The 16,183-nt window shown below is 38.3% G+C and overlaps 2 protein-coding genes across 7 annotated transcripts in view; one reads left to right on the top strand and one right to left on the bottom strand.

Annotated features, from left to right (window-relative positions):
- Nucleotides 1-2,169: 2,169 nt before the first annotated feature.
- GCM2 (glial cells missing transcription factor 2) lies at nucleotides 2,170-14,639 on the bottom strand. 2 transcript variants are annotated; one of them, XM_069958023.1, is made up of 6 exons: nucleotides 14,470-14,639; nucleotides 8,879-9,003; nucleotides 6,038-6,290; nucleotides 5,052-5,164; nucleotides 4,250-4,375; nucleotides 2,170-3,094 (listed from the first exon to the last, which is right to left on the bottom strand). In XM_069958023.1, the coding sequence occupies exons 1-6, from the start codon at nucleotides 14,483-14,485 to the stop codon at nucleotides 2,234-2,236; spliced, it is 1,494 nt and encodes a 497-aa protein (XP_069814124.1). In that variant the 5' UTR covers nucleotides 14,486-14,639; the 3' UTR covers nucleotides 2,170-2,233. The 2 variants fall into 2 exon arrangements, with proteins under 2 accessions (XP_069814124.1, XP_069814125.1); XM_069958024.1 differs by lacking the exon at nucleotides 14,470-14,639 and adding an exon at nucleotides 9,197-9,323.
- The window catches only part of SYCP2L (synaptonemal complex protein 2 like), a 209,361-nt gene continuing 207,796 nt past the window's right edge, over nucleotides 14,619-16,183 (top strand). For 3 of the 5 annotated variants that reach the window (XM_069958020.1, XM_069958018.1, XM_069958016.1), the window contains exon 1: nucleotides 14,619-14,844. In XM_069958020.1, coding sequence (XP_069814121.1) covers nucleotides 14,650-14,844 — 195 coding nt within the window. In that variant the 5' untranslated portion in view covers nucleotides 14,619-14,649. The remainder of the gene's footprint in view (nucleotides 14,845-16,183) is intronic. The other 2 variants (XM_069958019.1, XM_069958017.1) reach the window with 1 other exon arrangement.

Here is a 16,183-nt window from a genome sequence, read left to right as displayed (position 1 = left end):
CTGAACTTTCTACCTCCTAGCATGTAACTCTTCCACTCTCAGTACAGATTTAGTCTATCCAGTGTAAAGTACCATATCAAGGCAAAGCTGTATTACCTGCTTCCTGTATCAAGTGTTTTCAGAGTAAACAAGATCATATTTATTTTAACCGGACTCTGTGGTTCTTCACCAAACACCTACACAGTAAACACACCTTCCTTGGGTCATCTCCCCTTTCTGTGGGTGGCAGTGCCAATAATCTGGGTGGGTCACTATTCCCCTCTGAACCACCGCGATAATTGCCCAAGGGACCCCCAAACAGCCCGGCAGGTTACTGTCCACAGGGGAAAAAGGTATAGTCAGCCCACTAAAATAAAATATAAATCCTATAAATATTGTGCACACCAATAAATATACTGTAAGTCCAAAGATAATAAATATTAATTCCTTTATTCAAAACACATAATAGGACACACAATGTTAAAAATAGTAAGACATGCAGAAAAATGGCACAGGTAAACCACAGATCACACCTGGACAAGATAATATCAGAAAAACCTGGGTAAACAACTACACTGAAATATATAAAGTGCATGGGCAGAAGATATATACTAAATACAATCACTACAGTGTAGTCCGAGTATGTAAACATATAGAATGCCCAGCTTCCAAAAGTGCATATAGCAAAGTGCTCCGTATACCTGGGAGAGGGAGCCACTATAGACCACCGGACAACAGGTATACGGAGCACTTTGCTATATGCACTTTGGAAGCTGGGCATTCTATATGTTTACATACTCGGACTACACTGTAGTGATTGTATTTAGTATATATCTTCTGCACATGCACTTTATATATTTCAGTGTAGTTGTTTACCCAGGTTTTTCTGATATTATCTTGTCCAGGTGTGATCTGTGGTTTACCTGTGCCATTTTCTGCATGTCTTACTATTTTTAACATTGTGTGTCCTATTATGTGTTTTGAATAAAGGAATTAATATTTATTATCTTTGGACTTACAGTATATTTATTGGTGTGCACAATATTTATAGGATTTATGTGGTTGGTTAGAGTCGCACCATATACATAGAATTTGGTCATATAAGATTTATACCACTAAAATAAAAGCAGGTGTGCCAGCATACCTGTGTGCCCAACCGGCACTGGCGTCACAACAAATTACCACCGAGCAGGGCTATACCTCGGCCTACCACCACAGGACTGGTGTCACAGTTAACCACCTGGCAAGTGACCGGCCATGCCTCCCATCGGGGGCAACACCACACATAGGCCATGAATTATTAGACAATTACTCCTGTAATTAATGGACTGCCTGCATATAGACATGCTATGCCCTTGAAAGCAAGAGACACCCTTTGTGGTTTTTTTTCACTTCCCTTTGGTTCATTCCATATGGATCCTAATTTAGAGACTCAATTGCTTTACTATGTGTATACTAGCTTTCCAAAGCAAACAACCATCTGACAAAAAAAAAATGCATTGAGAATTTGTAGTGTGGGTGTGTTCACTGGAGAGACTAAAGCAGTAAGTAGTTTAATATACCTCTGTTTATTAGCAAAATGTATATACAAAACAATACAAATACTCTCCATATACAACAATCAAGCCTTTCACAGGTCTATCATATACACAGTAGGCTTAATACACAGGTACACTTTACAAAGGGCATCTTTTCAATTTTGTGGATATTTTGTGCAAATTGAAATAATAAAAATGTTTTAAAAAATGGAACCACAAAACCCTGACAGCTAACTACACAAACATACAGACACCACATAAAAGTTGTCTTTCCATTGAAGCATAAACTTTCGGCCATGGGTATGTCACTTTAAACCACCAAGCAATGAATGTCATGATGAGTTTGCAGCTGTGTCAGTCTATCACCTTCTTTAAAACTACCATGTGTAGTTGGACCAATACAGCCACGAAAAAGGAGACTGACTATCTTACAGGTTATCCTACATAACACAGATAAGTAATCGGTATACTATTGGGCGATATGCACATTTTTATCGGAAAACCACTATTTAACAACAAATAACTGCTGTTATTTGTCATTAAGTGATGGCCGTCCAATATAAACGTCCGTCATTTTGACAGTGTGTGAACATAGCCTTAGACTGACTTGTCAAAGCCTATTTCCATAAATAATATCAACATACAAGGACTGTTCAGATTAAGGTAATGTCTTAATCAAGTTTATTGATCATACAAAATTTGCCATTGCCTATACGTTAGTAGTCTGTGTTTTCATATCGGTAAGGCTGTCCTGAGAAGCCATTGCCCATACATGTACCATATCGATAAAAGTCCAAGTTGTCCACTCTCTCAGGTTTTGGTGGGACTTGTTCTTGGTAACCTAGTGCTGATTTGATGACCGTGAAATCATCTTGAGCTTTTATGTCACTAAAGACGCCTTCTGATATGCTGTCTTGCATGTGTGCATAGTTTGGCAGAGCTTTGACTTCACATAGATTGTCAGCATATTTAACCACAGGAGGTTTGTAGGCTTGGTAGGAAACCTTGGTGGTTGTTGTAATAACGGTTTGTAAGGCTGGAGATGGTGACCTTGCATATCTGCATGGGTACTCAGCATTGTAATAGGAGTGACCATTGTTTGGCTGAATTTGGGGATAGTCATTTCTGTCCACATATCCATTTTTGGAAAATATTTGTTTCCATCCATTGTGCTTACCGGGGGCATCATAACTCCTCTCATGTGTGTTCAGCACACCAAGATTAGGCTGAGTTCCATTTAACTGAACTCGGTCACTATCTGGCAAACTACCCACTGCTTCCTTATACAGTGGAGGGTAGGAATTTGAAGTCATATATCCAGGGACATGGAAATCATAACTGCATGGCGTTCTGGGCACATATATTCTACTAGGGCATTTTGAAAATGGTACCACAGTATCCCCCTGATATCCCATAGGATCATAGTTGGCCTTGTAGGGATCAGAATTCTGAAATGATGAATAGTGTTGTGGTGTTAGGGGAAAGCTTCCATCTGCAACAAGACTGAGGCGTTCAGATCCCTCCAAGCAAGATATGGGATGGGGGAAATGTCCGCCACTATCATTGTATCTTCCCACCTGAAACAGAGCAATAGAAAAGTACACATATTAATAAGTAATATTTCTATATACCAGATGGACATAAAATAGTGTAGGGAGATAACACATAGGGGGAGATTTATCAAACTGGTGTGAAGTAGAATTGTCTTAGTTGCCCCTAGCAACCAATCAGATTCCACTTTTCATTCCTCACACAGTCTTTGAAAAATGAAAGGTGGAATCTGATTGGTTGCTAGGGGCAACTAAGACAATTCTACTTTACTCCAGTTTGATAAATCTTTCCCATAGGGTATGTTTTTCTTTATAAAAGGCACTTTTGTTGTATAAAATCTACGAGGACCAGTAAATATATATACAAGCACTGTAATAATCGTTTTATTGGATACTGTGCCACAAACAATTCTCAACAGATACTTCCAGTCAGGCCTTTTAACCTTAAAGCTGTGTTCAGACATTGGGTCACGGAACGGCCGATCTCAGAAAAGATCATCCCAGCCGGTGCTGCAGTACCGGCCGGATGATCTTTAGTGCCGCTTAGTTCTGATGCGGCCACATTCGTGCGCGCCGGCTTCAGAACTCTGCACTGCACACTATGGAGCATACAGCAGAATAGCAGCCGCATACGGCAGAATAGCAGCAGTATACACTCCGGACGGGATTCCATAGGCGTTGCAATCGGCAACAACGGCCATAGTTTTATGGAAATTCGTAATGTGAACATAGCCTAAAGGGGTTATTCAGCGCTACAAAAACATGGCCACTTTCTTCCAGAGACAGTACTACTCTTGTCTCCAGCTTGGGCGGGTTTTTGCTGTTCAGTTCCATTGAAGTGAATGGAGCTTAATTGCAAACCTCACCTGAACTGGAGACAAGAGTTGTGTTGTCTCTGAAAGAAAGTGGCCATGTTTTTGTAGCACTGGATAACCCCTTTAAGTCAATCTACTGTTAATGGTTTACAGTCTGGAATGATGCAAGGATAGAGATCAAAGACAATATGACATATGTTGGGGGGATCTAGAATACATATGTACATTAACGCCAATAATATTAATCACAATAAGGTCTTAACACTAAGCATAGGTAATGAGCCATCAGTCAGCTGCCATATAGGTGTGCTCCATGAAGCGAAACATAAGTGCACTACAGAGCTGCTCCTGAGAGCTTTTTCCTCACCTCAGATTCCAGAAGCTTCTTTTTCTGTGACAGGTGAGAAGAGGACATTTGTCTTTTTACGGCACTTCGTCTAGCTTCTGTCTCTGATTTACTTTCTGGTCTTGGATGGTCATGAACTCCCTTCGCCTGAAAAAAATCACAAATTGTTATTATAAACCAGATTGACGGTATATGATCGGTTTCACTCGAAATATGGCTGATATGTCTGTCTTGCTTGACTGAGTGGCCTATGTGGTTGGGGTAGCAGAATATGTTAGTCTGCATTCTTTTTGTTCAGCCATAGCAAAGACTACAAAAAGGAATTTAGCTGAAAGAATTGTACTGTATGTGCGGGAACAAACTTCCAGCAGATGTGGTAGGTAAATCCACAGTAAATGGACTTAAACCTTCCTGGGTTAAACATATTTCTATCTGAAGAAGATAATAATAATAATAATAATAATAATAATAGGGTTGACTAGATGGACCAGGTGGGCTTTTGCCATCAGTCCTCTATGTTTCTATGAAAAGACCAAATTAAAAAATATATATATTTATATATATATAGAGAGAGAGAGAGAGAGAGATAAATAAATATTTTTCCCCCTCCAAGAGAACAGCACATCCAAGACTTTGCAATGTGTTAGTGGGTGCAGGCAAGCATAAAATAGGGGTCCATAGAGAGTGACTAGAAGGTCACCGCAGCACACCATATTGGTGAACTTAAAAAAAAGTGGTTTATCTCATCAGAAATAGCCTTTTATTTTTTCATTTTTTTTCCCCAAATACAAAATCATCCTGTACATTGTATTCTAAATATTACCTGAAAGAAGATGGCTTTTCCATCTAGGCGCCAGAAATTGGTAACTGGATAACCGCTGTGACCCCTACAAGGGATCAGTTCTAGAGCAAAGTTACAGTTGCTGCAGAGTTTTTCTGCAAAGTACAAATTAAACATATTACCCATGTGTTCTACATAGAGAAACATGTACAGTGTATGTGGTCAAATCACACAGGTCTACACAACATATAGCAGATACTTTATACCTGTTGTTTGTGTCCAATTTTTACATACTTTATTATTTTAATTTATTTTTTTTTAAATGTAACCATAATAAAATAGATATAATTGGGGAGATGTATCAAACATGGTGTAAAGTGAAACTGGCTCAGTTGCCCCTAGCAACCAATCAGATTCCACCTTTCATTTTCCAAAGAATGAAGAGGAATGAAAGGTGGAATCTGATTGGTTGCTAGGGGCAACTGAGCCAGCTTCTCTTTAAACCATGTTTGATAAATCTCCCTCAATATATATACTACTTAAATACAGAAAAGGTATACAAGGGCTACACCAGTAGACATTGGGTTGTACAAGGCAGCCACAGGAATATTCTAAGCTAGGCATACATTGTTTGTACTATGGGTATGAACCTATAGCTGCTATGTACATCAGATGTGCTTTCTCATTTACAGCTGTATCATAAAACAACCGCTTTTCATATGATCACTTCATAATATACATGGCATAGGTATTTTCCACATCCTGAAACTGAAAGCCATGTCCAAAGCACAGTAGTATTAGTAGTATATATGGCATTGTCACCATGGGAAATCAAAGGCTAGAGACTGGAGGTCAGGTCCATGTTCACTAATAACCTGTGCAGCTATAGGAGCAGTCTGCGGTGTGTATTCATACAGAGCGGTGTTTGCCATCACATGGCTCAGAAGCCGCATCGGCTAAACTCTAGTGTGCACTAGGGACAACAAGAGCCCCAATCACAGTGATAGTGAATAATAAAGGGAACTCACTTTGTTGCTTCTGCCTTGCCTTGTCACAGATTGCCGGCCTGAGCTGTAGCTTGCCCCCATCCAGCAATGTGCAGCCCCTGCTGCAGACCACCACCCCCAGACAGGACTTCTTCAGGATCTGACAGTTGTGGTTATTGGTGTTCCTCATGGCCCAGCCACTAAGATGGCGCTGAGCATTCTTGTCTTCTCCACTGTATATGAACCTCACATATCCGTCTGTCCATTCCTGGAAGGTGTCATATTGCTTTATATCCTGAAAATATCAGATGAGATCAATTATAGTCATTTTACAGTATACAATATAAACACTAATCTGCAATTGACACTAATGTAATCGCCCAATCTTATGGGGGCAGCCAGTGCTAGATATCAGGTGTAAATCAGGGCCATTCTCCTGGATGTCAGCACTTGTTCATAATAGAAATCTCTTTCCTCTTGTCCTACTAAAAGGCTATTTGAACTCTGAATAAGATATACGCTATAAGATATAAAGAGGCGCATATCTAGGCAGGACTATGTCTGGAAAGGACAAATCAGAATCACTGCTTCCATAGACTGATAACACATGGATCATTTACCATCTCATAGTTATAGTGATTCTTGGTTTTGCCTCTGCAAAGAAAACAACAGTAAATAATTTTTTCTGAAAAAAAAAAGATAGAAAAAGAAGAAGAATTGGGAGACTTGGCAAACTATAATCATAAGATTTGGAAAATGTTTGGAGATTTCTAGATCCCTTCCTGAACTCTCTGCTCCAGTCCTGCTCATTTGTTGAGCAAAGTGAATAATTTACAACGTTATTGATTTCAAAACGAACAATAATAATAGTGGTAATAATAATAATAATAATAATAATAATAGTTGTAGAAGTAATAAAAAATTATAATAATAATTATAATAATAATAATAATTATTATTATTATTGTTATAAAGGTAACTCTGCAACTATTAGCTGTGTGGAGATGTTTGCTTGGGGACAAGACCTGTTAGGCAATAGATAAGCAGCCCAGAATTGAGAATGAACAGTCCAGTAACAGCGATGACATGTTCCCTATTGATAGCTTAGACAAGGATGTTTGCCGATGCTTTACTAAGTACACACTGTAATATTCACAGCACAAGTGCCCCTGTATGTATGATATAGTGCTAGTTAAATAATTCCCTGATCAATGAGCTACCTTGCACTTTATCACAAGTGTTGTACAAACACACACACACACACACATATATATATATATATATATATATATATATATATATATATATATATATCTTTCATCCTAAAAATTACTGAAATTAATTATACTGTAAGTCTGAGTAGGTCACAAGTAATAGAAAAACGAGAAAATCGTGTCTCTATTGTCATCAGTTGTTTTTATATGTTTTAAAAAACCAAGATTCTTCAAAGGTTGCTTTCTGTTTCTTAGAAATATATTTATACAAATTATAAATAATTTCATACTTGTATAAATACTACAACAGTAATAACTAAGCAGTGAATGAACTGGTTTTGACATAAAGGTGTCATTTGTCCTTGCAGAGTTTCATTGATTTTTAACCTATTTTTCATCGAATTCTTCCCTCTAATTCAACCAAAACGAAGGGTGTTTAGGAAATCTCCAGGCAGCAGAAACCAGAAGAACAGCAAAGCAGCCGCTTCTGAGGAAGAGAATGTCCTGCCCTTGACTATGAGATTACTCATTTGCTTTGTATGGGACCCCTGATATGTAATATCCTAACAAACGATTGCAAAAGAAACTTACTACTACTGCTATTACTACTACTACTACTGCTGCTATTACTACTACTACTACTACTACTACTACTACTACTACTACTACTAATAATAATAATAATAATAATAATAATAATAATAATAATAATAATAGAAGAATACACTGTGGATATTTATTCTGGAGACAAATAGCGTTTCTAGACAATAGTACTGTACAGCTTAACATACAGTATGTTTGTATTTCCTCGGTTCAGCTAATTCATTCTGATCACCTTACACTTGCATTATCAATACTTTTCTACTTTTCAGCGGATAGCTTAACTAGTTTATTGATATGACATATATGATAGATTACTAACAGGTAAGCAGATAGAAAACTGATAGATTGCTAGTTGGATGGATAGATAGATAGATAGATAGATAGATAGATAGATAGATAGATAGATAGATAGATAAATAGGAGATAGATAGTAGATAGATAGATAGATAGATAGATAGATAGATAGATAGATAGATAGATAGGAGATATATAGTAGATAGATAGGATATATATAGTAGATAGATAGATAGATAGATAGATAGGAGATAGATAGATAGGAGATAGATAGATAGATAGATAGATAGATAGATAGATAGATAGATAGATAGATAGGAGATAGGTAGATAGATAGGAGATAGATAGATAGATAGGAGATAGATAGATAGATAGATAGATAGATAGATAGATAGATAGATAGATAGATAGATAGATAGGAGATAGATAGATAGATAGATAGATAGATAGATAGATAGATAGATATGACTATTTGGTGGCAGCTCCTGTTGCCATTGATAATTGTATTGTCTTCTGTGACTATATACTCTGCTTATAGAAGGCTTTTGTGGTGCTGCTTGTTGTGTTTGCAGCCAGTGAAGCTGCATATTCCTCCCCAGCTCTCTGTGCCTGCAGTGTGAGAGTATCTGTCAGGCTCTACTTAGTGTAAAAAGAACTGTTTGTATACGCGGAGTCTTTGAACTTCCACAGGTCCCAGGTTCTCATTCATTCTATCTCTGCTCCAGCCAGGTGCTATCCTACTCTATGAGATGCTGCACAGTGCGGCACTCACCTGCGGCAGCTTGGGGTCATTGATGTCCCAGGTCAGTTTCATCCCATAGGAGCAGATGCAGTCTGATTCATCGTACATGTCCCCAGACACCGTGGACATGGTCGCTACAGAGTCTGCTAATCGTCCTATAAAGACAGAGAATAAGATTTACCGATATATATATATATATATATATATATATATATATATATATATATAGTCCATGTACCTGAGAATATTCTACCACAGTAATAGTAACCTTCTGCAAGTCACATAATGTCCATGAAAGATGTGGGAATGCAGCCAGTGACAAGTATAAGTGGTGTGAGGGTGACTTACCTGTGTGCTGTCTGGCTGTCTGATGAGCCTAGTGTCCTCTGGCTACAGGAGTCAGGTACAGGTAGCCTGCTGTCTGGGTGCCTCCTCCTCCTCCTCTTATGTAGATGAGAGAGGCAGGACTGTCTCCTCACTAGTGGCAGTCAGCCCTCCCTCTACATATATTCCAGGAGGAAGCACTGACATCACAGAGAGAGCACGAACAGCCAGGTGACAAGTGTAATGGAGGGATGACAGGAGCAAAGGTCGCTGCCACAGCAAAGGTCAAGTTCTGTAGGGGCAGCTAGTCAGTGGCCCATTCCACATCATAATGGGATGGTACTACAGCCTAGCTGCTGGGCTGTGGGGCACTCACTTCTTTATTCAGAAAATACTTTTTCAGCAAAAAATAACTGCAACAACAATATTATTATTATTATTATTATTATTATTATTATTATTATTATTATTATCATCATTATTATTATTATTATTATTATTATTATTATTATTATTATTATTAAAGACATTACTAGTTTCATTGCACTAAAGTTAATGTATATAAATATTTCTGGGACTTCCCTGTCATACAGTTGACGTTAAAAAAATAAAAAATCCATTTGAAGTTATTGATTGTCACAAGGAAGCAGCTGTGTAAAACCCGGCCAGTGATGCGTGTCCTGTCAAAGCTGGGTATCACTCTGAAGACCCTATCAGTGACATCAAAACTACATGAATAAGATTGTGTAGTAATAATAATAGTAATAATAATAATAATATAGTAATAACACTTTATCAAATATACTATATATAACAAAATATACTTCAACCGCTATAAATACTATTATCCTTATTATTATTATTATTATTATTATTAATAATAATAATAATAATAATAATAATAATAATAATAATAATTATTATTATTATTATTTAGTAATAATAATAACAACGGTTTATGCCAATGTTGCTATTATTCTATTCTAACTAAAACATTAAAAGTCATTAAATTGCTTAGCAATGTTTTCACATGGAAACGAATGCAATGTAATCGGAGGGGATGTGTATGGGCAGGTAGCAGATGACTGGCCGGCTATGTACATGCTGTAGTGACATGTATAACTATACAGCAGATGCAATTCTATGTAATACGTATACGTATACCGTTTTTTGTTTTTTTTTTGCGGAGAAATTGCCAACATGTTTTTTCCTAAAGGTTTTGCACAAGGAGACGCCTGGACAAAAGATCTGTGTTATATTATCCAGGTAGTCATCTCTTCCTAAATCGGGTTATCCCAATGTATAAATGGCTCGCTATAGAATTGTATTATGTTTATTTTTTCAATAAATACTTGCTATATTAAATTATATTGTACTAATAAATACTTGCTATATTGTATTATATTGTACTAATAAATACTTGCTATATTGTATTATATTTTACCAATAAATACTTGCTATATTGTATTATATTGTAGTACTAAATACTTGCTATATTGTATTATATTGTACTAATAAATACTTGTTATGCTGTATTATATTGTAGTACTAAATACTGGCAATGAGCCTGCAGCTATTGTAGAACTAAAAACCCCAGCATGCCTTGGCAGCCTGCATTAGTTAGGGGATGCTGAAAGTTGTAGTTTCTCCACAGCTGGACATCAGCAAGCAGCAGACTACTGTATCCCCTCCCTCTCTCTGTACAGTAGCACTGCTGTCCTTTATGGAGCTCTAAGCCATACATTTCCTAACAGCCAATGCAGCAGGTAGATTCTTCTTACAGGACTATGATTTTCTTCATTAAATATACTCCCTCCTAATGTGAATTGGTATGTAAGTATGTAATAAGAAATAACTGAATTTCTACTCTGACTTCTGTGTCTTGTGCAATAATGTATCCATCTTGTGTTTATTTCAAATAGCTTATGGTCTTTGTGGGCTTCATGTGTATTATGCATAGGATTTATAGCTTATGGTCTTTGTAGACTTCATGTATTATACATGCAATAATGTAATCCTTTCTGTAAAATATATTGAATATTATATAGAATATTGGAATTGTGGATAGGTTTGTGACTAGAGATGAGCAAACCGGGTTCGAGTTCGAGTTGATCCGAACCTGAACATTCGGCATTTGATTAGCTGGGGCTGCTGAACCTGGATAAAGCTGTAAGGTTGTCTGGAAAACATGGATAAAGCCAATGACTATATCCATGATTTCCACATAGCCTTAGAGCTTTATCCAAGTTCAGCAGCCACCGCTAATCAAATGCCCAAAGTTCGGGTTCGGATTGACCCGAACCCGAACCCAGTTTGCTCATCTCTATTTGTGACCATATACAAGCACAAGGCTGAAAGCTGAGTACAATTATACAGGTCATTTTAGAGGTGACTACTAATATTCTATACAATTTAGAGTTAGGTTATATGATTTCTTGTAATTCACACCTGGGCTGCTATAGAACAATTTTGTGAAGAGAAAGAGGAAATTGTCCCTATATGGTTAATGCATTTTACAAAAAAGGTAAATGAAAGCTGTCTGTCTAAGAATTGGACTAGTACTGTGTAATACTTTTTAGCTGTTGGCTATGATGAAGGACACTCCTACAAAAGCCATGTGTGGCTGACTGCTTCTGCAGGAGAGGTGGCTGGTGTGTCTCATCCTTTCATAGTTGTCACAATTATTGGCAGCTGTGAACATTTTCAGTGCCCTTCACTGCACTCACATTTTATAGGGGTATTCATATCTCAATAGGCTGCCCATAGCATCACAGAGTTTTAGTATTCAATAATAAACTAGACAAATAGGCAACTCTGATGCTTGGGACCCAGCATTTCAGTCTATGGCTATGTTCATGTTCAGTCACTTCACGTTTTGGCCGCCCAACATTTCAATGAAGGTTGCTGGTGCATTATTTATGGTGCGTTTACACAAAACGATAATTGGCCCGATCGTACGATTAACGATGTTGGAGTAACGATTTTTTTTTTCATAACGATCAGCGTTTATACGGTACGATATATCGTACGGAAAATTTGTTTAGCGATTGTTTTGCGAACGCTTAAGCCTATCTCACACATTGGTTAAATCGGCGAACGACTGTTCACACGGAACGATTTTCGAATTTTTTGCGAACGACGAACGACGATTCGATAACATGTTGAAAGATCAAAATGAGTGATGTATCGTTCGTCGTTTGCTGCGTTTACACGTACAATTATCGTTCGAATTCGATCGTTATCGTGCAAATTTGTACGATAATCGTTACGTGTAAACGCACCATTAGGCAGGGTGTCTTTAATTGAAAAGTCCATTGAATTTAAAGGAGTATTCCAGCGGGGGGGGGGGGGGGGGCACTTTTTTGCTGGGACCGGGGAGGAGGTGGCCAAGGGAAAAGACGTCCACTCACCTCCCCGGTTCCAGCGGCGGGTCCCGCGATGTCCATGTAGACAATGTCCGTCATTTAATACACTGGGGGCAATGGGCGGCCATCATTCCATTGACTTCTATGCATCCAATTGAGGTCAATTAAAATGCGGCAGTAACAAACGTCATTTTAAAAAGAAAAAGCAAACATAGCCTATATTTGTAACATACCTATTCTCTTTCAAGCACTCTGATGAGTAACTTTTTATATTGCTATGTTCATGCAATATTCTTTTTAAGCAAACAACAGCTGTCTTTTTCATTTAAAACAACGGCTGTTTTCATAATTCAGTGATTTACATTGAATTCTATGGAAACAACTGTTGTTGGTTCACACAATGGCGGCTGTTCGTGGGGGCCCTCAAAATAATGTTCATGTCATTTATTCGCAGCCGTTATTGTGCACACAGCATCCGTTATTTTAGCTTGTTCACACACAGTACTTTTTTTTTTCAACCTTCCTTTGAAATAAAGTCAATGGATGTTTTATTACATAATATTATTAAAACACTCCCAAAAGGGCCAGTAGTCAGTATTGAACTAAAATATTGTTCCTATGGCCGTTATTGCGATGTTTGCTGTAGAAACATGCTAAAGCACAGCCCTTGTTTGACACTCAAAACAATGGCTATTGTTTTGCGTTCCAAATAACGGCTGTTGTTAGTGTGAACATAGCCATAAATGTGCTCAGGCGGGTTTAAAAAACAAACCTTAGATTCCTTGTTCCTCTGCTGTCACTGATTTCAGTGTCAGCACATGAAATTACCTGCTTAGCCACTTATTGGCCACAGTAGACTCAGCCAACTCAGCCACGGCTATTTAAAGCAAATGTATCATCAGGTAAATCGCTGCTTTTTTTTTTTACTTCAATCAATCAGCGACGGCACAGTGGTGTAGTCCTTTTTTTAAACGCCGCCCGGTTCCTGTGCTTGGTGCTGGACTTTCCCTGAGCACCAGCCCACTTGCGGGCCCGCAGTGTGATGGAACCCCTGTCCTCTGTGACACGGCTCCATTAGAATCAATGGAGCCTCATAACATCACAGAGGGGAGGGGATATCAACACACCGGAAGATGGCGGACCTGCCCCCAGTGCTCCGGAAAAATGGCAGTCAAACATACAGTACATTGAAAAATGTATTAGGGAAAAAATTATACATGTCTCAAGTCCTGGTTTTGGCTGACAAATAGTGAAGCAAAATACAGATAAAAAGGTGATGGGCCTTTTATGTGGCCCGATATGGGGCAGTGCAAGGATGCAAGCGAGCACAGATCAGCATTTGTTTGCAGTGCCTAGAAGGCATGATTGTTCGCTCGGCCGGGCCAAACAAATGGTCCCTGTGTTTACACATGAAGATGTGCGGCAGATAGTGATAAATCTTGAAGCTGCACAAAAAATGTGATCAGTCGACAAGTGGGCGTTTTCCAGCTCCTCGGCTGATCGCTGATACATTTACACAGGCCGATTATCGACTAAAGGAGTGTTTCTAGCAATGCTCCTTGCTGATAATTGACCTGTGTAAAAGGGGCTTCAGTATCAATAAAGGTCTGTACCAGAACCTGTTTTGTAGGCACTTCATATAGGCCATTGGGGGAGATTTATCAAACATGGTGTAAAGTAGAATTGTCTTAGTCACCCCTAGCAACCAATCAGATTCCACCTTTCATTTTCCAAAGAATCTGTGAGGAATGTAAAAGGGGAATCTGATCTAAGACAATTCTACTTTACACCTCTATGATTAATCTCCCCCATTTACATCGTATTTAGACATTTAAAAAAAAAATAAAAAAAAATCTTGTACGATTTATTGGGGTCAATTTGACAACACAGCCAGCTTTTGTTTGGCATAGCCAAATAACTAACTGACTTTACCCTTTTTCAAGATCATGTGGGAGTCCCAGCAGTGGAAAGGGGATACTTTCTAATGGTAGGACAGCCCTGTTATAAAATTAAAGACCATAGACCGGGTTCACATATGTACGTCATCCAGCATATTTGCCATCCGTTGTGCAGGTGACAGATCACAGTTGGCAGGTGACAGTTTTTTACTGGATGGAGGACAAACATGCCAGATGGCCCATATGTCCGGCACCTTTCCCCATTTTACCCTATGGGGCAACGTATGGGATGCCAGATGCAAAAGATCCAGCTTGTGTCATCCGGTGTCTCTATCCATTCCCATCATGGATGGAAACCGGCCTGCCAGATATATGCGAAGGGGCCATAGCGGAACAGTCTGGTTTTGCAGTAAGTACAGTGGCTTGGTATGTTAAGATATGTAGAATCTAATGTCCCTGTTTGTATCAGTGGTTTAAACTACAGACCATGACAGTACAACATTTGTGATTTGTCTTTATTGCAACACTTAAAATTTGACACCATACAGTCTTGTTTTGACTGAGCCCCAGACCCATTCCATGGCTTTAAAGCCCCATTGTCATCTCTGCTCCTTGATGATGGGTCCAGGGTCCAGCAGGTGGAGCTGGTTGATCACTGAGCCAAGGCAGATTTCTACATGGGAATGCAGTTCTTCAGACAGGTTCTACAACCATTGTTGCCAACTTGATTGATGTGTTTCCCTGTGTATGCTAGAAGATCCAAGCACTTTTGTCCTCAATGTAAGCAGTGCTGCTCATTCCTCCTCAGCACCTGGTCACTGTTTCTACACAGTAGAAGAAACAAAGTAACTTTATCTTGTCTGGTCTTACTTCCGGGCACTGTAGAACATGCTGCTGGTGTGAACACATGTAGGACGTTATTAAGCATAATAAATACATGTGTTAACAACCCACTAGATCAATGTTTCAAAATGTCTGCTTAATAAAAATGATGGAGACTGCAGATACGTCTTTATCTCAAAACAATATTCTTTATTATGATAAGCTTAGATTTTATTTTATTTTATTTTTTAATAATAATAGTATTACCCTATAAAGCGTACTTTCACATCAAACTGGTGTCAGAAAGTTATACAAATTTGTAAATTAATTCTGTTTAAAAAATTTAAAGTGTTTCAGGACTTATCAGCTGCTGTATGTCCACCTCTGTCCCTGACAGGAACTGACAGCAGATCCCCATAAAAAAAACTCTTCTGCTTTGGACAGTGCCTGACACTGACAGAGGTGGCAGCAGGGAGCAATGTGTCACACTGGAAAGAATACATCACTTCCTTCAGGACATACAGCAGCTGATAAGTACTGCAAGACTTGAGATTTTTTTAAAATAAAAGTAATTTACAAATCTGTATAACTTTCTGACACCAGATAATTTGAAAACAAAAGTTTTGTTTGTTTTTTTAATCCAGAGTCTGTAGCCGCCTGTCTATATCTAATGAAACACTGACAATGATCTAACAGAGGAGAAAACCCTGTAATGGTCCCTTTAAACAGAGCGATTATCATCCAAATCTGTGTGATAACGATCGCATTTGAGCGATTATTTGCCCATGTAAGGGTCCATTTACACAGAAAGATTATCTGACAGATTATCTGCCAAAGATTTGAAGCCAAAGCCAGGAATGGATTTGAAAAAAGGAAAAATCTCAGGCTTTCCTTTATGATCTGATCTCTGTTTATAGTCTGTTTCT

This window comes from Dendropsophus ebraccatus, chromosome 2, assembly GCF_027789765.1.
Source record: "Dendropsophus ebraccatus isolate aDenEbr1 chromosome 2, aDenEbr1.pat, whole genome shotgun sequence".
Classification (NCBI taxonomy): Eukaryota; Metazoa; Chordata; class Amphibia; order Anura; family Hylidae; genus Dendropsophus; species Dendropsophus ebraccatus.
The sequence above is the reverse complement of the archived record's forward strand: the minus strand, read 5'-3'. Positions and strand labels throughout refer to the sequence as shown.

Coding starts and splice junctions, on each gene's coding strand:
- GCM2 (XM_069958023.1), bottom strand. Junction 6,291..8,878: donor ATGACCCCAAGCTGCCGCAG/GTGAGTGCCGCA, acceptor TGATATTTTCAG/GATATAAAGCAATATGACAC. Junction 5,165..6,037: donor GGCAAGGCAGAAGCAACAAA/GTGAGTTCCCTT, acceptor TGTACTTTGCAG/AAAAACTCTGCAGCAACTGT.